This window comes from Drosophila santomea, chromosome 2L (assembly GCF_016746245.2).
Source record: "Drosophila santomea strain STO CAGO 1482 chromosome 2L, Prin_Dsan_1.1, whole genome shotgun sequence".
Classification (NCBI taxonomy): Eukaryota; Metazoa; Arthropoda; class Insecta; order Diptera; family Drosophilidae; genus Drosophila; species Drosophila santomea.
In genome coordinates, this window is record NC_053016.2 from 10,397,144 (window position 1) to 10,424,274 (window position 27,131).

At 46.9% G+C, this 27,131-nt stretch overlaps 4 protein-coding genes across 4 annotated transcripts; 3 read left to right on the plus strand and 1 right to left on the minus strand.

The window, feature by feature from the left end:
- Positions 1-65: 65 nt before the first annotated feature.
- Positions 66-5,872, plus strand: LOC120448020 (ubiquitin conjugation factor E4 B). The gene is made up of 9 exons (XM_039629761.2): positions 66-430; positions 1,045-1,374; positions 1,644-3,056; positions 3,121-3,692; positions 3,827-4,223; positions 4,286-4,398; positions 4,705-5,029; positions 5,088-5,430; positions 5,491-5,872. The coding sequence occupies exons 2-9, from the start codon at positions 1,150-1,152 to the stop codon at positions 5,757-5,759; spliced, it is 3,657 nt and encodes a 1,218-aa protein (XP_039485695.1). The 5' UTR covers positions 66-430; positions 1,045-1,149; the 3' UTR covers positions 5,760-5,872.
- A 336-nt stretch (positions 5,873-6,208) lies between these two features.
- On the minus strand, positions 6,209-14,924 carry LOC120443722 (serine/threonine-protein kinase Tor). Its single transcript, XM_039622971.1, has 7 exons — positions 14,408-14,924; positions 14,132-14,352; positions 13,415-13,981; positions 12,299-13,032; positions 10,302-12,243; positions 7,682-10,237; positions 6,209-7,617 (listed from the first exon to the last, which is right to left on the minus strand). The coding sequence occupies exons 1-7, from the start codon at positions 14,631-14,633 to the stop codon at positions 6,451-6,453; spliced, it is 7,413 nt and encodes a 2,470-aa protein (XP_039478905.1). The 5' UTR covers positions 14,634-14,924; the 3' UTR covers positions 6,209-6,450.
- Positions 14,925-15,349: 425 nt separating this feature from the next.
- LOC120443723 (V-type proton ATPase catalytic subunit A) lies at positions 15,350-18,605 on the plus strand. The gene is made up of 5 exons (XM_039622972.1): positions 15,350-15,427; positions 15,759-15,890; positions 16,210-16,907; positions 16,996-17,973; positions 18,032-18,605. The coding sequence occupies exons 2-5, from the start codon at positions 15,815-15,817 to the stop codon at positions 18,122-18,124; spliced, it is 1,845 nt and encodes a 614-aa protein (XP_039478906.1). The 5' UTR covers positions 15,350-15,427; positions 15,759-15,814; the 3' UTR covers positions 18,125-18,605.
- A 336-nt stretch (positions 18,606-18,941) lies between these two features.
- LOC120458177 (protein YIPF5) lies at positions 18,942-25,907 on the plus strand. Its single transcript, XM_039645741.1, has 6 exons — positions 18,942-19,120; positions 19,183-19,388; positions 19,903-19,937; positions 21,743-21,853; positions 22,038-22,222; positions 25,392-25,907. Exons 1-6 carry the CDS (start codon positions 19,026-19,028, stop codon positions 25,552-25,554), a joined length of 795 nt encoding a protein of 264 aa, XP_039501675.1. The 5' UTR covers positions 18,942-19,025; the 3' UTR covers positions 25,555-25,907.
- Positions 25,908-27,131: the final 1,224 nt, after the last annotated feature.

Consider the following 27,131-nt stretch of genomic DNA (forward strand, 5'->3'; position numbering starts at 1 on the left):
AATCAACTATCGCCGAGCATTCCGTCTCTAAGTGTGACCACGCTGCGGCCAGTGTGACCGTCGGCCAGCAGACCAAACTGAAACTCAGTTCGACGACGGACGCGAAACCAAAAATTAAAAGTAATTCGATTGGAGGTTGCTCTGTTAAGAAGGCTGTGAGATTTGCTGAGCACATCGCCTGGCCAGAGAAGCAGTAGTGTCGATATCCGGTTCGCAATCGGGCGATCCCAATAGATATAGCCAGCCGAGGGCCGATAACCAATCCCCTCGAAAGTCGCGGAACAAAAGAGAAATTTTTTGCGTGGTCACCAGACGTGGAATTGATCGGGTGAATTGCTAAACCAGACAGAATTCCGTAAAATGCAATAGTTACGGGCTGGAGCACAAGCAATTCGTTTCGCAGCAGGTGAAAGTCGGTCCGTAGAGTCAGGTAAGTGCGCATATATGGCCCCGCAACCCCCGATTTTCCGCATTTCTCTCACCCTCACATCGGCCCGATGTCCGATTATATATCCCACGATTTTGTGTACTTTATCCGCTTCCTCAAATGCGCAGATGAGCACCTACATATGGTGGCCATATAACGCGCCGATCTGATCGGCTATCCCTAACCATTATATAAGGTTTCGCCATCCGATTCCGCATATGTTATGATATTGTTTACTGCACTTGTTTCGGGTGCAGTGCGCCCAGCGCTCGAGAAATCCCCTTCTAAAAATAGTTGCAGCCGTGCATTTTTTGTCAACCTCGGTCGATCTGCGGCCGATTTTGATTTGCATGCTGCCTGCGTGCGGCAGGTCAGTTGTCCTGCCCCCCAGATATGCTGCACACCATCCGTCTAGTGCGTAGTTGAGCACAAAGAGAAACGGCCAATCCATCTGTTTTTGGCGATGCATCGCGATGGCGGCATTGTCTTCTCGTGAACTTGACGTTGACCGCTGGACTTTGTTTTAATTTTCTTACTGTTTGTTATTTTATTTATTTGTGGACTGCGTGTGCTTTTGTTTGGTTCATTAACCCACATCTTCGCCTATTTTCTTGCAGGAGAAGAAGCGGCGGAAAAACTACGCCACAAACAAACAAAAACAGAGAGAGGCGAAAACAGATTTGGTCGCACAACTGCGCATCGTTTCCCAGCAGATCCGAGAAATGCCGGAAGAAGAGCCGCCACAAAAGCCCATGGAGGAGGAGGAGGATGATGATCAGGAGCAGGACCAGGACCAGGACCAGGACCACGAACAGGAGCAGGATCTGCAGCCCCAGAGGGCGCAGAACGAGGTGCCCAGTCAGCAACAGCCCGAGGAGCACAATCCCGAAGAGCAGCCACCACAGCCGGCGGAGGCTGTTGTGGTCACCGAATTGTCCGCCGAAGAGGCAAGTATCTTAATGAAGCAAAAGAAGAATATATACAATTGATATTGTTCGTATCGCATTGCTATTGCGAATGAAAATATTACTCTACCTACAAAAATGCTTTAAAATAACAAAAAAAAAAAGGAAATTTGTCACTGATTTTTGGAAATTCCATTTTGTTAATACCTAAAGGTATATTTAAAGTTACAAACGCTGTAACGCATATACATACATATGTATTTCAATTGGTTACAACTAAATTTTTAAACTTACCTCTTGGATTCTTTCAGATGCGCGCCCGTCGTCTTCGGACTTTGGCCGCCCGAAGTGGCATCCAGAGTGTCCTGGCGCCCCTGACTCCCAGTCCGGAGAAGGAACCACGGAAGCCGACCAATGTCTCTGGCGAGTCTCGACTGGTACGCGAAGCCACGCCCAGCGACAAGGATGTGTCACTGCCCACCCCGGCGCCCACCTGGTCGGTACTGAGCGGAAAACCGGACATGGATGTGGAGATGAAGTCGGTGGCCTCGACACCAGTGCAAGATGTGGATATGACGCCAGCGCTCAGCCTGCCAACCACCGAGGCCACCAAGAGGAGTGTGCTGCAGAGTTGCACGATATCCGCTGGAAATGCTGAGTTGTCCATCGAAACAGTAGGCAGTCCAAACAAAAGTGCGGAGGAGCAGAACGAACAGCTGCTCTCCCGCCTGCTGAATGCCACGTGGAATGAGTACGGTAGCGGGTCCATCATTTGTGCCCAGAGTGCCAGCTTCCTGGAACAGCAGCCCCACCGCAGATTCGACTTTGAGTGCATTGTGTCCAATGTGCTAATGGAGGCTGCATTAAAGATCTACAACGATGAGCTTAACGAAGGAGAGGGCGTTTCCGTTAAAGCGGACGATAAAGAGTTCTCCTCGGCCAAGAAAATAAAATCAGATGATACGGAAGTACAGGAAATCCTTGCCAACGCGGTAGCCACCGGAGGACCAACAGCCACCGAGGAAACAGTTGCTGCTGGCGCATCTGGACCAGTTGAAGCGACTAGTGCCGAGGCAGCCGGTACTTGCGTAGCTCCATCGGTGCTTAGCATCGTGACCACCACCAAGCACCACGTACTGCTTTATTTAATCCGGTGCTACCAGAACTATCAGACAGAGTGCTCCCGAAAGACGCCCCTAACCCAGCCTGCTCTGCAGCTGGCCTTTGAACAGGTGATGCGAATGACCGTTCTGGTGCTCACCGATCGCATTTACCAGAATCTCAACGGCCACATGGATCAGTCTGCTCTGTTGGAGCTGATGTACACGGACAAGGTGAGCGAGTCTTTCCTCATCGACTTGATAGCTCACACACACCAGGATCGCGACGCATTCGACACAATTTTCAGTCAGGTGCTTCGTGGCCTCTTCGCCGGAATGCAGCGCAATATCTGCACTTCCAAGATCAGTGTGCAGCAAATCGAGTGGCTGGCCAAACTGGTGGTCATCAAGGTGGGCAATGTGCGGCCCATCGCAGATCTCGTGTCCAGGCAGCCCAACTTCCTGCCACCGCTCTGCACAAAGATCTCCGGTCGTGAAATAGTAAAATGCAGCTTTCTGGGACCCTTTCTTTCCGTGTCGCTTTTCGCAGAGGAGAACGTCAAGTTTGCAGAATTTACCACTAAGAACAAGCTCGAAGATGCTGCCAGCTCTCGTTTGCGATGGGTGAGTAATTAATGTAATAGTTTGATTTCGTAAATGTACTGATTGAAATCATGTTACCTTCTAGGAGCTGCACTCTATGCGGACTCATATGCACGTAGTGTTCCATTCGCTGTGCGTAAATGCTAGCAGTCGTCCCAAGACGCTAGAATACATCGGCAATATTCTTCGCCACAACGACCGTCGTGTGCAGTTCGCCAGCGACGAGAAGCTACTGGCCAGGGACGGCTTTGTGATTAACCTGATGAGCGTGCTGCAGCAGCTGTCGGTTAAGATCAAGTTGGACCGCATTGAGCCAAACTTCCACTACTACAAGAACTCCCTCGTTAATATCGAGCAGGACACGAAGATTAGGTACAGCGAGGAGGAGTACCGCAGCTTTTTGGCCCGCGATTTTAGCCAGCCCGTGGAGAACACAAATTTCCAGACGCAGTGTTGGTTCCTCACCCTACAGGCCCATCATCTGGGCTACCTGCCTGCCATCCAGCGCTACCGCCAGAAGGTGCGCGCCATTAAAGAGCTGCAGAAACTAATCGACGAACTGGACCGTACCAAGCCCCATTGGGTGAACTCCCGCTACGCCAACCGTAATAATCAGTTTAAGGAACGCTGGGAAAAGCAGCTGCGAAAGCTAAATCGGTAGGTTTTTTGAAAATCATTGTATACTTTTAGTTATTTAAGGTTATTGTACTCACGCATTTTGCGTTATGAGTCACTTCCACCTAAGTATGGCGTTTCTTTGGATCTTATTTCAAATCCCGGCCAAATTTCAGATCAAAAACCTGCTGCGAGATCACCCTTTTGGATCCGGCCCTGCTCCAGCGCTGCACGGAATTCTACTCTACTGTCTGCGAGTTTATGCTGTACCAGTTCGAGGGACGCCCGATCGAGGGACCCTTTATCTCCAAGCTGCCCGTGCAGCAGCTGGTACCAACGGATGCATTTTCCGCACTGCCCGAGTGGTACATCGACGACATCGCCGAGTTCATCCTGTTCACTATGCAGCATGCCAACGTGGACATCCGTCAGGGCATCGACCACTCAATCATCACCTGGTTGCTGACCTGCGTCTGTGCCTCGCACCTCATCAAGAATCCATACGTGACTGCCAAGCTGGTTGAGGTGATGTTTGTGTTCTCCTTGAAGCCAGCCAACTCGGTTAACACGGCGGTAGGTTCCGGTTGCAATCGCTTAATGACACTTCTAAAGCTTTGTTTGTGTGCTCCAAACAGATGTGGAATCATGAGTTGGCCCAAAACGCCCTGGTCAGCGCACTGATGAGGTTCTATGTGGACGTAGAGACAACGGGCCAAAGCACTGAGTTTTACGATAAGTTTACCATAAGGTGAGCGAGCATGCCAATGAACCCAACCGAACAACCGAGCTACCTTCACAATTTAGAATGAGTCATAATGACGTTAACGAACTCTCATATTGGTGACCTATTCTGGAAAATTCTAAAAATTATTTGGGGTGTAGATATTAATACAGTAAATGAGAGCTAATTGTTTTTTAATGATTTATATTCGCAATACAAATATGCTTATATGCATATTTGTAATCTTATCCCATAAATGCACAGCACTCTCCCAATTTGTTTAATGACCGATTTACAAACAAACGTAATTAATCAAATATTATCCCTGTGCAGATACCATATTAGCCATCTGTTCAAATCCATGTGGGAGAATCCCATCCATCGGCAGGCCGTCATTTGTGAATCGCGAGTGGGAAATCAGTTCGTGAAGTTTGTCAATATGCTGATGAACGACACCACCTTTTTGCTGGACGAGTGCTTGGAGAACCTGAAGCGCATCCACCAGACCCAGCAGCTGCTATCGGATAAGGCAAATCTCACCAAGATGAGCGCGGAGCAGCAACAGAGCCGACTCACTCAGCTGGCGACGGACGAGCGCCAGTGCCGCTCCTACTTGACCTTGGCTCGCGAGACAGTCGATCTGTTTCACTATCTGACAGTGAGTGGGGATGGAAAATGCCAATGCTACATAAATGTAATCCTGTTATCAATTTTAGAGCGACATTAAGGAGCCGTTCATGCGCGCCGAGCTTGTAGATCGGCTTAGCTCCATGCTAAACTTCAATCTGAAGCAACTGGCCGGGCCCAAGTGCAACGACCTGAAGGTCAAGAACCCGGCCAAATACGGCTGGGAGCCACGCAGTCTGCTGGCCCAGATCTTCGACATATATCTCCACCTGGACTGTGATAGATTCGCTGAGGCCCTGGCTGCCGACGAGCGCTCTTTCGACGTTCAAATCTGCAATGAGGCAGCATCGAGGATTAAGCGACTGGCCCTCCGATCGGCGGTTGAAGTAGAGCGATTCAAGGCGCTCACACAGAGAGCCCACGAAATCTACGGTAAGAACGATGAGAAACAACGAAAGAAAAAATAATACAACTCAAATGTTTCCTTTACAGTTACCAATCAACAGACTGAAGATGAATGCGCCGACGCACCCGATGAGTTCAAGGATCCGCTGATGGACACTCTCATGTCGGACCCAGTGGTGCTTCCCTCCGGCACGGTGATGGACCGGGCGATTATCACCCGCCACCTGCTCAACAGCTGCACCGACCCGTTCAACCGACAGCCCCTCACCGAGGACATGCTGGTGCCCAACATTGAGCTGAAGCAGCGCATCGACGCCTGGCGCAAGGAGCAGCGCGGCAAGCGGAACAACAGCTAAGCCTCGTTCCAATGCCTCTTCAACCGATACTGCTATACTTAGGACTAGTTTAATGTGCAGTTTTAGTGTCTACCTATCGTCTACATATAAATATAAATATTCTTTGTGCAGGATTTAGTTTATTTGTGGCGCCCCCGATTTTTGGCTGGCCTGCATGTATCAGTTATCAGTAATCGCCGCTCCCGATAGGAGTCTTAATAATTTAGATGTTTTGAAAAATATTGAAAATTTTTGCAAATGTTTCGTTGTTTTTCTATTTGGTTGCGAAAGTACGACACAATATCGAATTGTTCGTTTGCCCTTAACGTTGTGCGGGCTTGGTGATTTGAAAAATTGAATTTATTTGCAATTGGATTTCCAAATAAAAAATAATGAATACCACAAATGGTTCGATTGATTTGCGGTTGTTCAGATGGTAAACCAATGGTATATCAAACACTTTCAAAACGTTGATTGTTTCAAGGGTTTTAATGATTTATACAAAGTTGGAATCTATTTTCCAATCTGATTTACAAATAATAGATAATTAAGCGTATCACTAACATAAATTATAAAAATATTTTATACTTAATTCCTAGTTGCAGTCACCTCGGACTTGCACCCAATTCAGTTAGTAGTAGTAATCGTAAGTTCGTAATCTCGCTCAGTCAATTGCCGGTTGTCGCACGGGATCTCCGACGGATCTCTTGACCTACCAAAACGGACACCAGCCAATGTAGCACTGGCAGAGGTTCTCGTTGTTGGTCGCCTGCTGGATGAGCAGCTCCACTTGCTGCTGCTCGTTTACGCTCTTTTGCGTCTGGAAGTCGGTGCCAGTTAGCTTGCACTTGACCCGCTTGATTACCTGGCTGGCTTTGCTGTTCGTCTCGTCGGCCACGTTGTTGTGCAGGCCGCCCTGCTGCAGCGTGGGATCGTAGGGCTTGGACTTGGCCATGGGCAGGGAGTCCTCCACGGAGTTGCTGAGGCTGTCCTGCATTCCGGAACCGCCCCTTCCGCCTGGAGCACCCGCCCCAGCCACCGCATCGTTACCCTTCTTGTCCACATCCAACAGTCTCCAGTTGAGCAGCGGATCATAGACAAACGCCTCCAGCACCGCCATGAGGGAGTCCTTGTTGCGCCGGAGCACCAGCATCACGCTTTCGCAAGTGCGCCTGTAGGTACCCTCGATGCCAGTGACCTCCATCGCCTTGATTAGCATCCGGGTGAGACGGAAGGGTATCTTTTCGGGAAACTTTTCGCGCGTCATGGCCACCTCGAAGCAGTCGCCAAAGTCTATGTGTAGTATCTTGCCGCTCATGCGATCCAGCATAAGATTCGATGGATGGCGATCGCCCAGACCCAGGATGTATCCAACCATAGACATGACTGCCAATGAGCGGGTGTAGTTGTTTCTCCGCTCAAACCATAATTCGGAGGACGGGGACTTAAGCCACAGCAACTTGGCCAAGTCGTCGCCTTGCGTCTGACCCAACGCATGCTCGAACACTTCAACCTTCTGCATCAGCGTGAGGTGATCATAGTCTGGCGCAAAATTGAGCATTGTGCGATGCTCCTGATTTAGTGGCACCTTCTTCTTGTCGCGGTAGTCGCGGATAAGCGTATGCAGGGTGTCACAATGTGGCACCCAACCAATAAGGCCCGAGTTGGTACTGAGCGGGATAACCGCATACCGCTGGATAGCCAGGTTACGTCGGAACGTGTCCGGGTCATCCAATAGCAATGTATTCACCAAGGAAAATAGCTGCATCACGCGTTCGTCCTGACGAAGATCCTCGTGTCCCTTTAGAAGGTACATATAGTCCTTGCCGTTGGAGCCACGAATGCACAGTTTTCGTGGGCGCTGCTTGGATGTAATCACCTGAAAAGTAAGGATAGAAACTTAAATTAAGCTTACGAAATTTCAAAGAAAATGTCATTCTTACCTGAAGGTTTGTTTTAATGATACTAATCCGGATGAGCTCCTGGCCAGGATTGTAGGACCCGGGTACGGCCAGCTCGAGATCTTTGCACGTCATCAGTTTGGGCGAGACATACGGCAGCTCTAGCGAGGTAAGCTGTGGCAGCTGGCGCGAGATCTTTTGGAAGACGTGATAGTAGATGTCCCAGGCTCGATCTAGATCCATCACCACCGCCGATGTCTTGTACCGCTGCGACCACTCGTAGGCTTCCGTCAGCTCGCGTCCATAGGCCTGCGAGAAGGATGTCTCCTTGAGCGTTTGCGGTCCCCTCTCGAGCATAGCATGCAGTGGCTCCAAAATCTCAAACATGCCCTTAACGTTGCGATCTCCAAAGTAAAGTCGCGACGCTTCCTCCAAACCCTCGTGCCACTGTTCGTGCCACAGGATCGCCACACGGATGAGCTCCTCACTGCACATGACCGCCTGCTCCACCAAAGTGGGCGAGTGTTTTCTCATCGAGTCGAGGATCTTAAATGCGGCATTCCTCCGCGCCAATGACGCCGACTTGGAAGCGACTGTTAGAGGATAGACCAAAGCTTGCGGGTGATTCTTTCCTATGTCCATAAGGAGCTGGTGGATCAGTTGACCCACCAACTGACGGTGGGTATCGATGCGGGCAATTAGCTGCGGGATAACCTGAAGCCAGGTGTTGATCTCGATCAGCTTCATTCCAGAGAGCAGCGCCTCGTACACCTCCGCATGGTTGCCATAGTCAAACCAAAGGGTTAAGAGACGTAGCGTATCCTGCAGCGAATTGCCCTTTATAAGGCTGATTGAACGGAAGAATCCCTGAACTGCCGGAACGGCATATTGCTGTATGATCATTAGATCACTGTCGAGGCCCAAGCCCATTGTCATTCCCATACTGGCCCCCGGAGGCTGTTGTTTGTCCAGCGCCGATTTTTGGGCCTGCACAACCTTAAAGTTCATGTACGCCCACAGGTGCCAGGCCTTGTACCAGTTGGGATCGTAGCTAGTGGCCTTTTCGAAGCACTCGAGGGCGCCTGGTATGGCCTCCGGTCCGATGCTGTCCTGCAGCTTGTTCTGCCAGGTGGCCAAGCGCAGATAGCAGCGTGCCATGAGTCGCTGATCTTGCTGTTTCAGTGCTTCCGGAGGCAGGCAGCTTAGCTCCTGACTATAGGTGTTTACGAAGTGTCTCAACTGTTCGTAGGCATCTTGCAGCTGATTATTGGCAGCCATGTACTTGGTGTACGCATAAGTCACCTGGGGTTGATTGCACGGCAGTGGCTGGTGCGGATTCAGCTTGGGATCGGTGCCAAGTAGCATCACCAGAGTTTTATGGGACAAGTGGAGAGAACCGCTCTTTCTGCACAAACTAGCGTACTTCAGCCAGGTGTGTATGTCGTCGTGCGGTTTTACCACCAGCGAGTGCACCTGAATGATTCTTCGCCAGTCCTCTACCAGTCGCTGCCCTCCTTGAAGACGCTTCCACCACATGGTCTTGAGGGGCTCTCGCCTCTCTGGGATCAGCTTGTACTGGATGACCTCCTCCAGCTCCGCCAGCATTTGTACGCATACCATGGCGCCGTAGGCTCTTTCATAGGACTCGCCCGCCATCGATGTGAGCTCCGTGTCCAGGAGGTCTCTCGTTTCGTCAATAAGGCGCTGTGCGGTCTCAAAGTCGTCATGATGCACCGCGAGCACAGCTCGATAGTAGCTTCCATCTTGGGTATCCTCTGGTATACACCTCACGTACTCCCGCATCGCTTCCCAGTCCTGCAGACCCCAGGCAGCTACCGCAGCCAAGGGTCCTGCTCTTGATTTGGCCTCCGTACCGAAGGTTTCCCACTCGTGCTTGGTCACGTTGCTCAGCTCCGACCAATCTCCGAGGGCCTCCAAGCAGCGCATGTGACCAAGGCGGGCCTCCAAGTCCGAGGAATCCGTCTTTAGATTCCTTTCATAGTGTTCCAGCGCCTGATCCCAGTTGTGAAGCTTTTCATACCATCTTCCTTGAACATTTAGTTCGTTGGCTGCATTCCGATAGGTTGTAAGCAGACCTTCCGCTGCTTCTCTTTGCTGCAGCTTGTTGTTGATTAGAATCAAGGACTCGAAAACTTGGGAGTCCTCCCGCAGCAGAAACTCCTCCTCCTTGTAACGCAATGCTTTGGCATAGGCTCTGCAAGCCATCGCTCGAGTACCCAATAGCTTAGTCTCTATTGGTATTGGATCGCGGTCACAATGCTCCATGAACTCAGCAAGGTTGAGGATTGTCTGAGTGATTTCCGGCATGTCGGTAACTTGCAGGGCTTGAATCAGCGACTGAGTAAGCTCGTTCTTCAGATCTGGCGAAAGTTCCGTCCAGCATGAGATAAATGCGGCATTAAAAAGATCTCGCAACAGCGTATCGTACTCTTGGGCCAACGAACGACAGGCTCTCAGTGCGTGCGAGGGCGATTCCTTTAGCAGGCCAATGGACAACCTCTTTAGCCACTCCACCCAGTCATCTTTGGACACCCGACGCGTCACCTGCCACGCCGTTCGTAGTTCGTTTGTGGTAACCTACAAGGAAATAAACAGTTTCAGAGCTTGAACGAAACTATAACATAAACTATCATCAACGAACCTGCAGATTTTTATTATTACTATTCCGGTCAGTCACGAATGGCTCGTTGTTTTTGAACTTGGCCGTGCGCAGATCTGACTCTCCGGCCCCAGAGGAATCCGCCAGTGTGCTGTTGGACTGAATCTTACTCAGTTGCTTCTCGTATTCGGGATCCGAAATGCGATGCTTGTTGAGAGTGCGCTGGACCATTGGCACGAACACCAGGTACTTCTTGCCCAGTTGCTTTACCAGTGAGCGGAGGGTAATCATGGCTTGGTCCCGAAGCTCTGGTTCAGTGTCCAGCACTCGAACCAACGGATGTATGATGCGCGAGGAGAAGTCGGTGAAGTCCAGCTGGCAGGCAAGATTGTTGATCGTTTCCAGGGCAACCATTGACACCTGCTGTGGTACATACGGAGAATCGAAGAGTTTCACAATTGGAGGCACAATCAGCGGCAGATAGTACCCCAAGGTGCTGCCAAACTTTTGGAGTGCTTGGAGCAGCCTTCTGGTGACCATTCTATCCTTGGAGTTATCGTGCTGCAACACTCGCAGAATTTGTGGGATCAGCTCCGCCAAATAATCCCTAAACTCGCATCCCAAAGCCACGGCGATCTGTTCAATCAAATTGATTAAAGTGTTTTGCAGTGGCGTGTTAATTGTCCAAAACTCTTTGATCAACTTGAAAATATCTCCCATGTAGCTAATGATGTGCAGCTTCACAAAAGCGACCAAAATGGCCAGCTGCTGGAAGAGGAACTCCCTTAAATTGTTATCCGCAGTGCGTACGTTGTCCAGCAAATTTGGAAGCACTTGGGCCAAGTACGGCACACATTTGATGCCCAGGCTCTGAAAGATAAAAGTCACCGCCTGCACCACACTGGTGTGGCGAGTACTTAGCGTGGGATCGCGTAGGATCCTCATCAAGGCAGCTATGGCAACAGCGGGATAGTACTCATCCAACGCGTTACCCATATTAACCAGCAGCTCAGCGGTGGATATGTCCTGACTTTCATCTACCTTGCCATCGGAGTATGCTATTAAAACATTATCCTTTTGGCTATCAATCAAGCCTTTGTTCATTTTGTGCTTGTAGGGATCCATGGCTCCCAATAAGCCCAGCACTCGTATTGTTTCCCTTCGTATGGAACGACGTTGCTCCGTTTTAAGGAAATTAATCAAAATGTCTATGAGCACGGGGTACTTGTGATATGGGCTAACCACCCTGCCCGTTGCACTGATTAACTGTCCCAAGGTCCACAGAGCCACGCCTCGCTTATCCGGACTGCCAGCGTCCCCCAGCATTTCGAGTAAAATAGATAGAAGCTCGTCTGCCCACAGTTCCATTTCATCGGAGCCTCCATTTACCTCTGCTAGATCACCAATGGTGCGCAGCACATTCAAAATAACTCCTGGATTAGATTCCGGCTCATGCAACTTGGGCACTAAGGCCTTAAGGATCGGATTCATGTATGAGGATATTAGCCTGGGCGTGCTTATCACCAGATGGTCAAGCATCTTGGCGCTCTGCTCCTTGTTTCGACTCATTCCCGAGTACTTCAGATCCGTGATTAACTCAATCATGGTGGTTCTTAATTTGGGCATCACATAAGCCGGGTTCATGGACGACAGTCTTCCAATGGTAACCATTGCCAGTTCGCGGATCTCGAAGATTTCGTCATGCAGCGTAATAAATAATGAATTTAGAGACTCTGGCTGAGCAAGCTTCGCATCAAAGGTCTCGTCCAGCGAACGTAAAATACGTATTCGCACATTGCAGTCCATATCAGTAATTGCCACTATTAGCAGGCGCTCAATCACGTGGGAAACGGTGTCGCTGAGAGTCTTGGAGTTCCCCATACTTTCAGAGGACTGCACTGCCAGTTTGAGGAGTCGTGTGCAGGTTTGCACTGCTTCCAGACGAATCTCCTGCTGCTCGTGTACAATGAAGAAGTCGGCACATCTGAAAATAAGTTCATACCTTGTAATGTGACTAAAATGTAAAAAATATGGCTTACCGTTGCACGAAGTCCAGCATGTTTTGCTCTTCAAAGTTGAAGGTACCCAGTGTTTTGAGTGCCAGCACTGTGGTGGCACCGTCAGCATTCTGCATCAGCGAGCCATCAATGGCGATGGATGGCATAGCAGTGTATGGTACAACAGTCGCCTTGTTCATCAGTACTTGGGACAGGATTCCGATCAATCCTTCTGTAATGGCCGACTTAAGTTGCGGCACATTCTCGGAGAGTTCTCTTAGGCAAACAGTCAGAGCTGGCGAAAGACCCGTGTAGAACATCTGCTCAAGGATATCCTTAACATCGTCGGCTATCTCCGACTTAACGGCATGCGCAAGAAGCGTAATGCAGGCAAACACCGCAGGATCCACTGGTACCTTTCGTTTGCTGGTCAAATCCTTTGCCGGCAAAGCGACCTTCACGCTGGTCATTATACTGGATAGATGAACTTCGATCGCACTCTGCACTGCCACAGCCATGTAACCAATAGTAATGTAGGCCACCGTGCGATCCTTCTCCTTGCCCCGCAGGATCTGCATTAAATGCGACACGCATGTCTGCAGGTATTTTTCCACAAAAACAGCGCGGTTAAAAGCAGCCAATCGGGGCAGTATTTGAAGGAGTGCCTGCTGTACATACGGGGACTTGGAAGTTCGCTGCTCCAAAACATTGTCGCAAATGGTGGTGTAGTGCTCCTGGAGGATCTCCTGAGCATAGGCGGACTCCAGAACGTTGTGCTGTGGAATGTCGATATAATGAGTTATTTGTGTTTTAAAGTTGCTAAATTTATCTAAATAGTTTGTATTTTAAATTGACCAAAAATATTCAAAGTTCTTTTTTAAATTAAAAAAATCAAAAAATTTACTTTTCACTATTAGCACGGTTATCTAAATGATTTGCCGCCCACAAATATTTGTGCTAAGCTATCACACTCTACCGCTAAATTTGAATACTTCGACATTTTACACGATTTTTAAACTATAATTAGGTCAGCTGATTTCTTCCCGTCAGACATCTGTTTGTTTTTAGATACATGTAAAGCACTACGTAAACCAATAGGCAAATAAATGAAAATAACAAATACATTTGTGTGTGGAGGTAATGGATCGTTAGACTCACGCTCGCGAACTTGGCCACTCCTTTGTGATGCTCTCCCTCGCCCAAATGTGTTTGGGTGCTGCCGAGCTTGTCAATGAAGGGCACCTTTAGCCGCGGCACTAGAGTGTTCAGATGGGAACCCATACCCGACGAACTGCTGGCCTCCAGGAACTTGTTGTGTTGGGTTTTGGGAAACAGCGTCTTCAGCGACGAGTAGCGCCGCTCCCATGTGGCATTGGCACAGCGAAAGAGCTCGTTGAAGACGATGAGGCCACCGTGAATGCGATCGTCTCGGGTCACGCCCTTCTGATCCTTGCCAGCGGCCAAGTCTGCATTGAAGCTCCCATTAGCCTCGTCAAAGCAGATTCTGTACCACTGTGGTTCACTGGACTGTTTGGTGCTTTCTCGCTGCGCGGTTACAATTAAAGCCGCCCTCAAAGCCTCGCCAGCAGACTCTCGTATGGCAGGTTTGGGATCGAAGATGGCGTTAAAGATAACCTCAAAGAAGGTCAGGATGTGCTGGTAGAAGTATGTCGGCAAGGCGATCGCCAGCTCACGGAGGATAAAGACGGCTGCATGGCGGCGGTACTGAAAAACACACATTTTAAATCACCATTAGCATTTTGCTTTTAAATATTAATACTAATATTTTATAATGATAACTAGTTTTTTTATTATATTATAATATTTCGAGTAATGTTCTTCAACATTAAAACAGACTTTTTATTTGTAATTCACCTCTTGTCTCTCGCCTCTGAGCACCTCAAAAGCCTTCTTAATATCGAAGTCGAATGAGTCGGCTCCCTTGGACGTGGGCATGTTGGCCAATTTGACCAGGGAGCGGGCGGCAATCTCCATGACGGACACATCGTTGATCAGAAGAAGATCGCGCAGGCGGTTGAGATAGGGCGAAATTCCCTTCCTGGCAGTTAGACTGCCCTCGCAGTTAATCAGGCACTCTGAAAGGATAGACGTTAGATCCTCTAAAGAACTACCGGCGATCCAGGAACTCACTCATGGCCAGGGCACCACCCTTCTTCTCGTTGATGTCCGTCGCATTCACCATCGTGAAGATGTGGTGGTCGAACTCGTCGAAGAATTGCGCCAGCTCCTCCTGGGACATCTCGCGCAGTTCTGTCTTAACATAGAAGACTAGATCCTGGGTGGCCTTGTTCTGAACATTTCGGTTGCGGGACTTAAGCCCGTTGACGAACTGCTGCACCACCGACGTCGTCGACATGGCTGGGCCGGGTTTATTCACGTTTAAAGGCGATTTTCACTTGCATTTGGGAGGGGGAAAGGGTGGAGCAGGTGCATCTGCCTGCTGTCTCCGGACTTTGGAGGTTATCTTTTCGGTTGCCCCGGGGCGCTACACGCACTGTTCCTGTGGTCACTCGATGGGATCTCATGTGCCGGCACCGGTGTTGAACGATCTCACTCTGATGCAGGTCGTTTGCTGCCTTTAATTCCGGATTTCTTCGGTTTTTACGGAAATTTATTGCAGCCGCTGCCGATTAGTGATGTAAAACAGACTTCGATGAATTTGTAATCGATGTTTTCTTTTCGATATGTCTTAATGCTTATGTCGATATCAAAGATATGCCCTCAATAACCCTAGATACTATATAGATAATATAAACTTCAAAAAATAAATTTAAAAAAAATGTTTATAAATTTATTACCGTTATAAAATAAGTGTTGTATTATAAGAAAAAACAAAAAATTGCCTAAAGTTATTTTAAGGCAATAAAAATTATGAATGAACAAGTTACATTGAAGTCTTTAAAAATCTATACATAAATGCCAACTAAATATTAACTAAGTACATTTAGTACCAACAGGTACTTTTTTATTTTAAAGCAGATTGTGTTAGTGGAATCCGCCTATTAATTCATTGTGACGTGAGTGCGAGCAAGTGTTCGTCGTGAGCTCATCTCTATCGACAACCAGGACCCCTCGCCGATAACCGATAGATCAATACTAGAGTGAAATCAAAAAAGCAAGAGAATTTTCATAAGAGCTGGTGAAACAAATGTGAGCTAATTTAATTTTAGAGCAGCTAAAAAAAACGTTTTTACGCATCAAAACAATTGCTACACTATCCCCAAAGTGTGTAATAAAAAAGAAGTGTGGAAATTGCTACTGTGATGCGTAAAAGGTGGAAATTTCAGCTGGCCGTTAGTGGCATGTGTGAAAATTGTATTGGAAAATCGATGCTGGGCTGCGGGGGTGTGAAGCTTTTCACTGGGGGCTGCTGCCGCACATCAGCGCCACCTATGATTTTCCTCGCGGAAAACTCTTCCGTTCGGGGGCATGGAAAATGCGTGTTTTTGTTTATAAGAAAAAACGGTTACTTTTCCCACAGCCAACGAACGATTTGACCGTTACCGAAGCAGAAGAAGAAGAGCAGTAACCGCGACCATGTCCAACTTGAGGAAATTCAAAGACGAGGAGCGCGAGTCGGAGTATGGCCGTGTCTACGCGGTATCCGGACCAGGTGAGCGACGTCACCAGCGCGTCCTTCATGCGCTGACCCCCAAGACCTGGCTAATCCCTATATTTCCTGCATTTCTTTCTCTTGTTCTTGAATTTACTCTCCTACATCCTTCTCCTTCATTCATTCTTCTTCATACTCATGCTTCTTGTTATTATCCATCGTCCTGATTTCTTGTTCCTTCTTCTCCTGCTCCGCATAAACCTCCTGTTCATCTTCATTGCCCTCACTATGATCTCTTTTTTGTTCCTTCCACTCCGTCTGCTAATTGTTTGCTCCTGTTTCTCCTGTTTCTCCTCCTCCAACTACCCACACAACTCAGTGGTCACCGCGGAGGCCATGTCTGGATCCGCTATGTACGAGCTGGTGCGCGTGGGCTACTACGAGCTGGTGGGCGAGATCATCCGTCTGGAGGGCGACATGGCCACCATCCAGGTGTACGAGGAGACCTCAGGCGTAACCGTGGGTGACCCTGTTCTGCGTACTGGAAAGCCCCTATCCGTGGAACTGGGACCCGGTATCATGGGCAGCATCTTTGACGGCATCCAACGTCCTTTGAGGGACATCGGTGTGATGACCAACTCCATCTATATACCCAAAGGTGTCAACACAACTGCTTTGTCGCGCTCGGAGATGTGGGAATTTAATCCGCTGAATGTGCGGGTGGGATCCCACATCACCGGAGGAGATCTGTATGGAGTTGTCCACGAGAACACGCTGGTGAAGCAGCGCATGATTGTGGCACCCAGGGCTAAGGGAACCGTTCGATACATTGCCCCCGCGGGCAACTACAATCTGGAGGACATTGTCCTGGAGACGGAGTTCGACGGCGAAATAACCAAGCACACCATGTTGCAGGTCTGGCCGGTGCGGCAGCCACGTCCCGTCACAGAGAAGCTGCCAGCCAACCATCCGCTTTTCACGGGCCAACGCGTGCTCGACTCGCTCTTCCCCTGCGTCCAGGGCGGCACCACTGCCATCCCCGGAGCCTTTGGATGCGGCAAGACTGTCATTTCGCAGGCAAGTTATTTATTTAATCCACAGCTTACATATTTTTAAAAACCAATCTCTTCTAAATAATGTAATCTAATATTTCTACCATCCGCAGGCTCTATCCAAGTACTCCAACTCTGATGTTATTATTTACGTCGGTTGTGGCGAGCGTGGTAACGAAATGTCTGAGGTACTTCGTGACTTCCCCGAACTGACCTGCGAGATCGATGGTGTCACCGAGTCCATCATGAAGCGTACTGCCCTGGTAGCCAACACCTCCAACATGCCTGTGGCAGCTCGAGAGGCCTCCATCTACACTGGTATAACTCTGTCCGAGTACTTCCGTGATATGGGCTACAACGTAGCCATGATGGCCGATTCCACCTCCCGTTGGGCCGAGGCTCTTCGTGAGATTTCGGGTCGTCTGGCTGAGATGCCTGCCGATTCCGGCTATCCGGCTTATCTGGGAGCTCGTCTGGCCACATTCTACGAACGTGCTGGACGCGTCAAGTGCTTGGGTAACCCTGAGCGCGAGGGATCCGTGTCCATTGTCGGAGCTGTGTCTCCTCCTGGTGGTGACTTCTCCGATCCCGTGACATCCGCCACTCTGGGTATCGTACAGGTGTTCTGGGGTCTCGACAAGAAACTGGCCCAACGCAAGCACTTCCCCTCGATCAACTGGCTCATCTCCTACTCGAAGTACATGCGTGCTTTGGATGAATACTATGACAAGAACTACCCCGAATTCGTGCCACTCCGCACCAAGGTTAAGGAGATCCTGCAGGAGGAGGAGGATCTGTCTGAGATCGTGCAGCTGGTGGGCAAGGCATCGCTGGCCGAGACCGACAAGGTGACCCTGGAAGTGGCCAAGCTGCTGAAGGACGACTTTCTGCAACAGAACTCCTACTCACCATACGATCGCGTTTGTCCCTTCTACAAGACTGTGGGCATGCTGAGAAACATCATGGCCTTCTATGAGACCGCCCGGCATGCCGTTGAGTCCACAGCCCAGTCGGACAACAAAATTACATGGAACACCATCAGGGAATCGATGGGCGGCATTATGTATCAGCTGTCGTCGATGAAGTTCAAGGTGAGTTGGTTTATTTGTTCGCCTGGCTATCATACATACTAACAATGCACTCTTCCAGGACCCTGTGAAAGATGGCGAGCAAAAGATCAAGGCGGACTACGATCAGCTGTACGAGGATCTGCAGCAGGCCTTCCGAAATCTGGAGGACTAAGCGGGTAGGGCCTTAAACAACTACGGGCTTTCCTAGAAAGAGGAATGGAAAAAGAAGCAAACCAAACGAAATAAGAAACCAAAGCTAGGTTATTTTTCGAATTCCCCATTCAATCTAGTCATATTTACATAATGCATAATAAGATATTTGAATCCAAGTTTACTTATAAGTTTAACAACAGTTTGGCCCGCTTCAGGTCTAGTCAGGTCAGAATCGAATCATCAGAAGATACGCAAAACAAAAAACAACACGATGACAGCGAGTTAGGAAAGACGAACAATAATTAGTCGGTAGCGCAAATGGAACGCAGTTAAACCAGCCATATACATAAATACCATACATATACGACACATATGTATAATTATCTATGTTGATATATAAATATAATTCACAGCTATGTATTGTTAGTAAATTTTCATATAGTTATCGATTGTGTTCGTTACCCTATTATGTGAAACTAAACCAACTAAACGAGTCTAAAGGGCGTTTGAAACTTTACGAAATTACAAAATATTATATTCCTACATATTATAGACCTTTAAAAAACGCAATAACAACGTAGCCCCAAAAGCATGTACCTCTACTACCAAAGGATAGCTATTTCAGTAACTTGTGTGTGTTGCAAATGGAGCTATGGAAATAAAATGTATTATGAATGTTACAAAATAATCGGGTTTTAATTTATTTATACAAGTGGCGCAATATTTTGAATACAAAAACTCGACTTCCGATAAATTATCGATGATGCTGGGTTCAGATAGCATTGATATCAGCCGTCGACATCTTAAGCGATAGTCACAAATCATCGGATACATTTAGCTATTTGCCATCTCTAGTTGACGTGTTGTTAAATTAAATATCAGTTTGTAAATATATGAATTGCGCTTAAATTAAAGTAATTATGTCTCAGTTCGGCGGACCCAATGACTTTTACGGCTCCGCGCCCTCGGGCGATGCCAGCTACAACTTCGATATGCCTGAATTTGGCCAGGAACTGTGAGTACCTTCCCGGAATTCCACTTTACACCATTCACAATTGTTGCTCCACTTGCTTGCAGGAATTTCCAAACCTTCGACAACACACAGGCTTCAGTGCCGCCCAACTATGATGCGGCCTATGCCCCGCCCGCAAGCCAAGGATTGGGTGGGTTCTACGATCCCACGGCGTACACCGACACGAGTTACGGACAGGACAAGAGTGGAAAGTCAGCTGCCCCCGGAGGAGCCGGCAACGAGTTCGACGACGAGCCTCCACTTTTGGAAGGTGAGATTGGCTTTCCAATGGGCACACACAGCCGATATGTCTTTATGAACTTTAGCCTATCAGAATTCCGTAGCTACTTAATGTATAAGTCAGTTGCTTAAAGAACTTAGGTCCAACTATTAATAATATATATGAACATCTCTGCGGTTATTATAACTTGTACAGATCTATATATTTAAATACCACCACGTTATAGTTTTCTTTTGAAGTTTTCGATCGCTATGATATCGTTTTAAAATTTAAATTTAAAATTAATATTTATAGTAGTACTAAGAAGTGTTTTTGTCTTTGTGCAACTACTTCATTCAAGATTCTAATCGTATTTGTTTTGCTTTCAACTCGCGAAAACATTTAAGTTCTGTTTACAAAATAAAAATGATCATTTTCATCAGGTTACAAGTATACTGATATATTATATATATATGTATATCGTTGAGTAGAATCAGTTTTCACATTTCAGACAGCATATTTTATCGCATAATAAATTTCCCCTTTCTTTCCCTTTCTGTTGCAGAGCTGGGCATCAATCCGAATCACATCTTCCAAAAGGTAAGTAAGGAAAGCAGAACAAAGGAGGCTCCGCCGCTGCTTTTCGTAATTTGCGTACTCCACCTTTAGAGCTGCCTGGTGGTGAAGGACACCTTCTTCCGTAGCCCGCTGCTCTTGAACGCATTTCTAAATGGAGATCTCGAGAGGGGCCAGGCAAATTGCATATTTTATGCGGCCGATTCCACCGACACACGCCACAAAGGAGCTGCGAGTTTTGAGTTGCCCACTTTGTTTGCCCAGACAATTACTCCACCCGCCGCGTAATTCCTCCTTTGCCTTTACGCATTTTCCCCGGACCCTGTTCCGTTTGTGGCCCAGTGCCATTTTCTAATTTGTGCAACGCAACGGGTGGCTTTCCTTCTGGGCGGCCACTTTAGGCCGCGCAGTTCTGGCGCGGCCAACTCCGTTTTAATTGAAATTTAAATGTTTTTGCATTTCGCTTTTGTATTTATTGCAAGCATCTCCTCATGCCGCAATAATTCTATTGTTTTTCGCTTCTATGCCATTTTTTTTATGCATTTTATATTGTGCGCCATGTTGTCGTTGCACTTGCGGGTTTGTGTCGTTAATGAAGACATATTTTTTCATTGCACTCGCCACCGGCCTGGCCGTAGTTGTTTTTAAATAAATAAAGCAACTTTTGTGTTTTTAATTAAAGTTTTTCTCGCTCACTTTTTACCCCCTCGCTCTCGCTGCCGTTTGCTGTGTAACTTTCTGCATTTTTGTCCATTTTGTAAAAAATTTGCGTGCGCCTGATTCTCATTTCTTTCGCTCCGGCACGGAATTTATTACGCTTGTGTTAATTGAAAAATGAAAATGTTAATGTTAATGAGTCCGTGTGCCATCATAAAACTGAAATGAAATGAAATGAAATGCTAATTAAATTGTTCATCAGCTAGCTGGGGGAATTATGGTTAGATTTGTGTGTGACTCTGGTCCTGTTTGTTAAAGTAATGGAACGGAACGTTTGCAAATGGCAAAGTCAACAGAGGTATTTTCAAGGCTTTTATGTACTCACGGGAAATATCCGCATAAAAAAAAAACTAACAAACACTCAGCTGTATTACAAAATGTATAGTATGCTCGTATAGTATGCATAACGAATTCGTTCTATTTCCATTCAATATGACTATTGCACTTACAACCAACTCCAATTTGATCCTGTTTTGGCTATCGAAAAAGTGCCATAGAAAACTAATTTGCAACCACAATCAATGTACGGGTTGCATTTTTCCACTTCAAACTATTTTCCGTCTCAATTAATGTTGGTAGCCCCACAAAGAGACACTCGGAATTTCATCGACAATTTTCAGTGGGTCCTTGTCGGCTATAATATCAAATTTCATAGCCCTTGTCCCTGGCCCACATTCGCATGCATCAAATGCGTTGACAGCTTTTGGCCGAGTTTCAAAGCTCCGGCTCACTTGGTAGCTGGCTGGCTGGCTGGCTGGCTGGCTGGTCAGCAATATCATTTATCATCAATTTCCATTTTTCAAATTTCTCTGCCACTGCACACGCTGCAAAAACAAGGCGCAAAACCAAAACGCATAGAGAACAAATGTTTGGAAAACGGGAGTTGGGCTTCGTTTTATGACCGCTGTGCGAACAAATGAATTGTGTTGTGTAGTTTCCAGTGTCCAAAGTCCCGTGTTCCGAATTCCGTGTCCTGCCGCCAGCTCCATGAGTGATGATGGCCTGTTGCCGGACGGACTTCGCTCGACCCAACCCCTATTCCTGTCGTTGTGTAATCCTTCACGTGCTCTAATTTTAATCGTATTACTCTCGCGCTCCCTCTTCCATTTTAGACGCTCGCCGTGCTGAATCCGTTGCGCAGCACCGACCAGCAAATCCTCCAGGATACGGACATGGCGGGTCCACTGGTGTTTTGCCTCACACTTGGCGGCTTCCTGCTGCTGGTAAGTTTTACAGATAACTTTAAATGCGTGCGAAATTAATTGCAATTAATATTTTTAGTGAGGGTTATCGTTTTAAAGTCTATATGGTGCCTACATTTCATCACTGATTCTATTTATGCTTATATTTCCTATAAAATACATTATGTAGCAATCTTTAAGTTAACCAAATCCTCTCTTTTCACAGAGCGGCAAGGTGACGTTCTCGTACATCTACGGCATCGGAGTGATGGGCTGCATCTTCTTCTACTGCCTGCTGTCCCTGATGGTCAGCCGGTCGCAGGTTACCTTCGGAGCAGTGGCCTCCGTGCTGGGCTATTGTCTGCTGCCCATGGTGGTGCTGTCGGGCATCAACATTTTAATCACCATTCAGTAAGTAATTGTTGACACAAGTCGCTGGCTTTTCATCTGGCCTCCATTCATTTCGCTGGGCAGTGAAGCAACAACCATTCATGCCATCAGTCGCTGTGCTTTATATTTATGTTTTTAATTGAAAAGTTGCCAATGCATTGGCGTCGAATCCTCATTGTTTGTGGCCTGTAATTACAAACTTTTGCCTAAGCTCGTCCAGCTGCGACTGCAGCACGTTTTCGATCCGCTCCAAACGCTGAAATTTGTTCTATTGATGCTTCGACTCCGGCTGCTGCTCCTCGCCCATTCAAGTTGATCACTTCTGGCTGTTATTACTATTGTTATTGCGGGCGTTGTTTTTCGATTGTTTGATTTGAGTCTGCAGTTCTGTTTGATATGGTCATGTAACTGCAATGAAATGGTTGCACTTGCAAAGACGAAAATCCACCAGTGGGCTGTAGTTATTGGCGCAAATGAAATGAGAATATTTTATTGTATTTGCTAGTTCTATTGTTGTCATACAACGATATATTCAATGCTGAATTTGCATCTATTACTATGTGTGATGGAAGCAGGATTCTTAATTTCTCGTATGCAACTACTATTCCTCCACGGCCAGCGTTTAATTTTTCTTTATCTGCGCATCCTTTGGGCTTGATTTCCCCTTGGCTCTTTTCGCACAATTTAGGTTTTTAATTTTGTTGCAGTTTTGGGCCAGCGATGCATACACACGGATGCGAATAAAAACGAGTAGCCAACTTAATTTGCGCTTTTAGTGCACTCCAGGGCCACAACTGCCAAACTACAGACTACGGACTGCAGACCGTGGACCGTGGACCGTGGACGGAGGACGGAGGACTACCAACTACGGACAAAACGGACGGAGAGGCTTGGACTTCATTGAAGCCAAGGCAAGACAGGCAAAAAGCGGAGCCGAATAACGCCAACTATGCGCCGTTTAATTTTCGCGCTGAGAACGCTTGGAGTGGGTGGTTTTGGTGGTGGGAACGCTGCTGCCCGGCGGTCCAGTGTCCATCTGTCTAACGTTCCATGTCCTGTTTTGCCACCCGTTGAGTTTCGTTCACGTAGTTTCCTTTTCAAATATGTGTCCAGCACTTGCTCGTCCAGGCTTTCTGCCCACTTTTCCCTGCCGTTTTCCGCTCCCGTTGCCCGCACCGCACTATTCCCCGCCTTTCTTGTCCGGCATTTTTTGTGTTCTTATTTCCGTTTTTGTTTTTTTTTTACTGACTCCACTCACTCGCCACGCTTTTTATGATGGCCATGCGAGGAGCAACACGCAAATGCTGCGTGAGTTTTTAGCGCTTTCTCTGCTGGTGGATGCACCTCCTCCTGCCCAGCAGCCACCACCCCGTCGGCACGTCATAATTTCAGAGCAGCGCGGGGAAACTAAGTGCTGTGCTGGGTGGGTGGGCATGGGTGGAAATGAGCGTGTGTGTGGAAAACAACTATTGCCCGAGCTTACTCGACACCAAGCGCGTTTTGTTTGCCCCATCCTGCCATCCAATCCACACCCACACCACCGATTTCCCACCCACAACACAACCCTATCACCAAACTGTCCAACCCAACCAACCGCCCAGTGCAATTGCCATTTTGGTTGCCTGTTTGCCTGCATTTTTTATTTGTTGGCTTTAAGCGCTTGCACTTTTGTGGGTGGTGGTATGTGTGTTAGTGTGTGTGTGTGTGTGTGCCAGCTTTGATGTTCATATAGTCCTGCGAGTCCTGCGAGTGTCGGCCAAGTTTACAGTAAATATTTTTGCGATTCCCCGCTGTCCATTTCCCTTTTGCTCCTTTTTTTCGACAGACTTTTTAATTGAGTTTGTTTGGTGATGCAAAAGTGCGCAAAAATTACACAGACAGTCGAGTTATCCGGCCCTACATAGTATTGTTTTGATTGGTTTTTAGGCTAGTGCCGGACCATTTAAGCTGCCCAGTTTGGGGCCAAAAAATCACTTGGCACCAGCACTGTTGGACACTGTGACCAGCAGGCAACAACACAGTTCTGGGCAAGATTGCAGGGACCATGAAAAAACGGGTGCCCGTTTGAGTGGCTAAAAACGGAGGGCGTTGGAGGTGGAGGTGACAGCGGAGGAGAGCAGCCGAGCCGCCGAGACCACAGAAAGGCAATCCATTAAACGGGTGCGTGTAGCTGAAAATTGGAACTCTGGAATATGGGGATTTATGTTTTGGTTTCCTAAATTGATTTCTTTGTCGGATTTTATGGGTTTACAGAATGAGATTCCGGGATCACAACTTTTTCTCCGCTTTTCAAGTGTTCAATCTTATATCTCACTCAAGTATTCATAACATTGATATTGTTTACTTTTTTTGGTTTATTGATCGTAAGATATTGGGATTCGAGATGTTTGCCTAACATTCTGAGTTCAAAGTAAATAAGTAATCGCTTTGGAAGGATAATGTGGAAAATATTTCTTCAAACCGGTAAAACCAAAGTAATTATTCGGATGCTATCTCAAAGCTCGCCTTTAATCTTTCGCCGACTTGTGCGTTAGGGAATAAAGGTAACATTTTCCGTATATCGCTTTGAAATCAATTTTTCATTTTCCGCTGGGCTTTCCCCGTGTGTGGGCGTTGTGTGTGTGTGTTGGTTATGTGTGCGCTTTGTAGTTGGACTGTGTTTGCACATCCTTTTGCCGGCACATCGCCTGCTGTCTTTGTTTGCCCTGCCCATTCATTCGCACACACGCTCAGACTTACCCACACCCACATGCTCACTCATCCTTTTTTATGAACACTCAGCCGAATAGAGTGTATCCCAAGTCGATAAACTGAGAAAAAATGTGTCAAAAGCAATAATTATTTCAATTATCTGGGGTTTACAAAATAACATTTTATCTGATCGCGATTGAAGGCCTATCTAAAGTTAAATTAAAGATCTAAACTATATTTAATGTATTATGTTTAACTACATCTTATCGCAAGTATTAGTAATTAAGATCAATATAAGATTCCAATTGAAGGTAAATACATTTCCTGTTCTTAGATGTCGATCACATTAATCTATGCCTTAAAATCGGAGGTTAAGAGCGTTAGGATTAGGATTTTCTTGCTCTGTAGGGCTGGTGCTTCATGCATATGCATTGTTTATTGATTTCACCGACGTCTATATCTATCCGGACTGAGTTGGTATCTCGTTTCACTCTTGCAGGGGCACACTCGGCCTAATTGTGAGCGGCATCTCCATATTCTGGTGCGCCATATCGGCCTCGAAACTGTTCGCCACCGCCTACTCCATGGACCATCAACAGCTGCTGATTGCCTATCCGTGTGCGGTGCTCTATGGAGGATTTGCGTTGATTACCATTTACTAGGGCTACGAGATCCCTGCTGCTATTCCACAACCAGCACCACCACCACGCCCTCTGTTGTTGTGTTTGCCTGGTTTTAATTGTCCTGCAAACACACACTCTTGCAGCACAATAAATACACACACATACACACACACACACACAGAGGCAGATGTCAGGAGGAGAAGCAACAAGAGGAGCCAACCCACACCACATACTACGGATATGTATATTTATAAGAAAATAAGCGCCGATTGCGAATTTGTTTTCCATATTCTTCTTTTTCGCTGGCCAAGCTCCACGTTTACTCAATACTTTTGTTGTCAGCCGATGTAATAAATTTGATTGCGAATAAAAAAATGGTTAACAAATTGAAATTGGTTTTTTGCCATGCACAATTGTAGTCGTGGTAAGCAGCATATTGAAATTTCGCGCTCTCGTTTCCGTTTCCGTCGCACTGAACACTTTTTGGGGCATGCAAAATTAACGCGACTCAGGCAATATGCTGCCCCCCTTTTTTTTCGGAATACTCTTCGTGTTCACCCTATATTTGTGCAATTATTGTTTTTTGTTTTAAGAACTCTGGCATTGCGTTGTGGGTATTTATACGGGTATTATGCCACGAATCGCCAGGCGAAAACTCACCTGGTTGGTTAATCGATTGCATGAGCTTTAGAAAACATGCGAAACCAGATGGGGTAAGTGAATTAATATAAATGTTTATGTTTAAGTATAATCAAAATGAAGATTAAAAAACAGTAATCTTCGTGTTTTGTATTTTTCAACAAAAATTACACATCTCTTTATTATGAAATGTTTCAGATTAAAGAACGAAATATTTTAAGAAGCTTTTATAACTTTTCACATGTACTGTTGCATTGGAATTAAATATATATACGATAACATTCATTTCCTGTTTGGCAATCGGCTTTGTTCACATTCATGAATCGATGCAAGAAATGTTTACATATTCCGGTGAATCACTCTTTGCACTTTTCTGCAATTTCCAGCACGTTTACCTTGCCGAACTGAACCTAGAATGAAAATTGGATTTTCCACCTCCGATTGTTGAAATTTATGAAGGCTTCTGCCTTCCGCTCGTTCGTTGCACTTTGCGGCACTAATCTACATCCAGTGTTCGAAGCTTTGCAGGTTTTTGAATCCATTCAGTTGTGAATTCGTTGGCCTAATTGAAATTTCAAGTGCAGCAGATGCAGGCCAAATATAAATAAATATTCGATTTGGGTGTGGTTTTCGCTTCGCCACGGCAATGCAATGCTCTTGTAAAGGTAACAAAAAATTCCTGACCGCGTGCGGAGTGTTAATTTAATTTGATAATGATTGAAAAAACAAATCAGCATAAAAAATGACTCAAAAGGATCGGGCAAAGAAAAGGGTTCCAAGTTGTCCTCTTCTGCTGCCTTACCATATGCAAATAATTCAACGTTGTCCTCGCATTTTCATATTACATAATTAGCGCTTTCTCTAACAGCGCTCTTTTGTATTTTTTCGGAATTCCTGGGGTTGGGTTGTCCTTTTCCCGTTTGGCTGCCTGAATAAATTGCAAAATGCGTAGCATACTTCTGTGAGCTTGGCGCGGC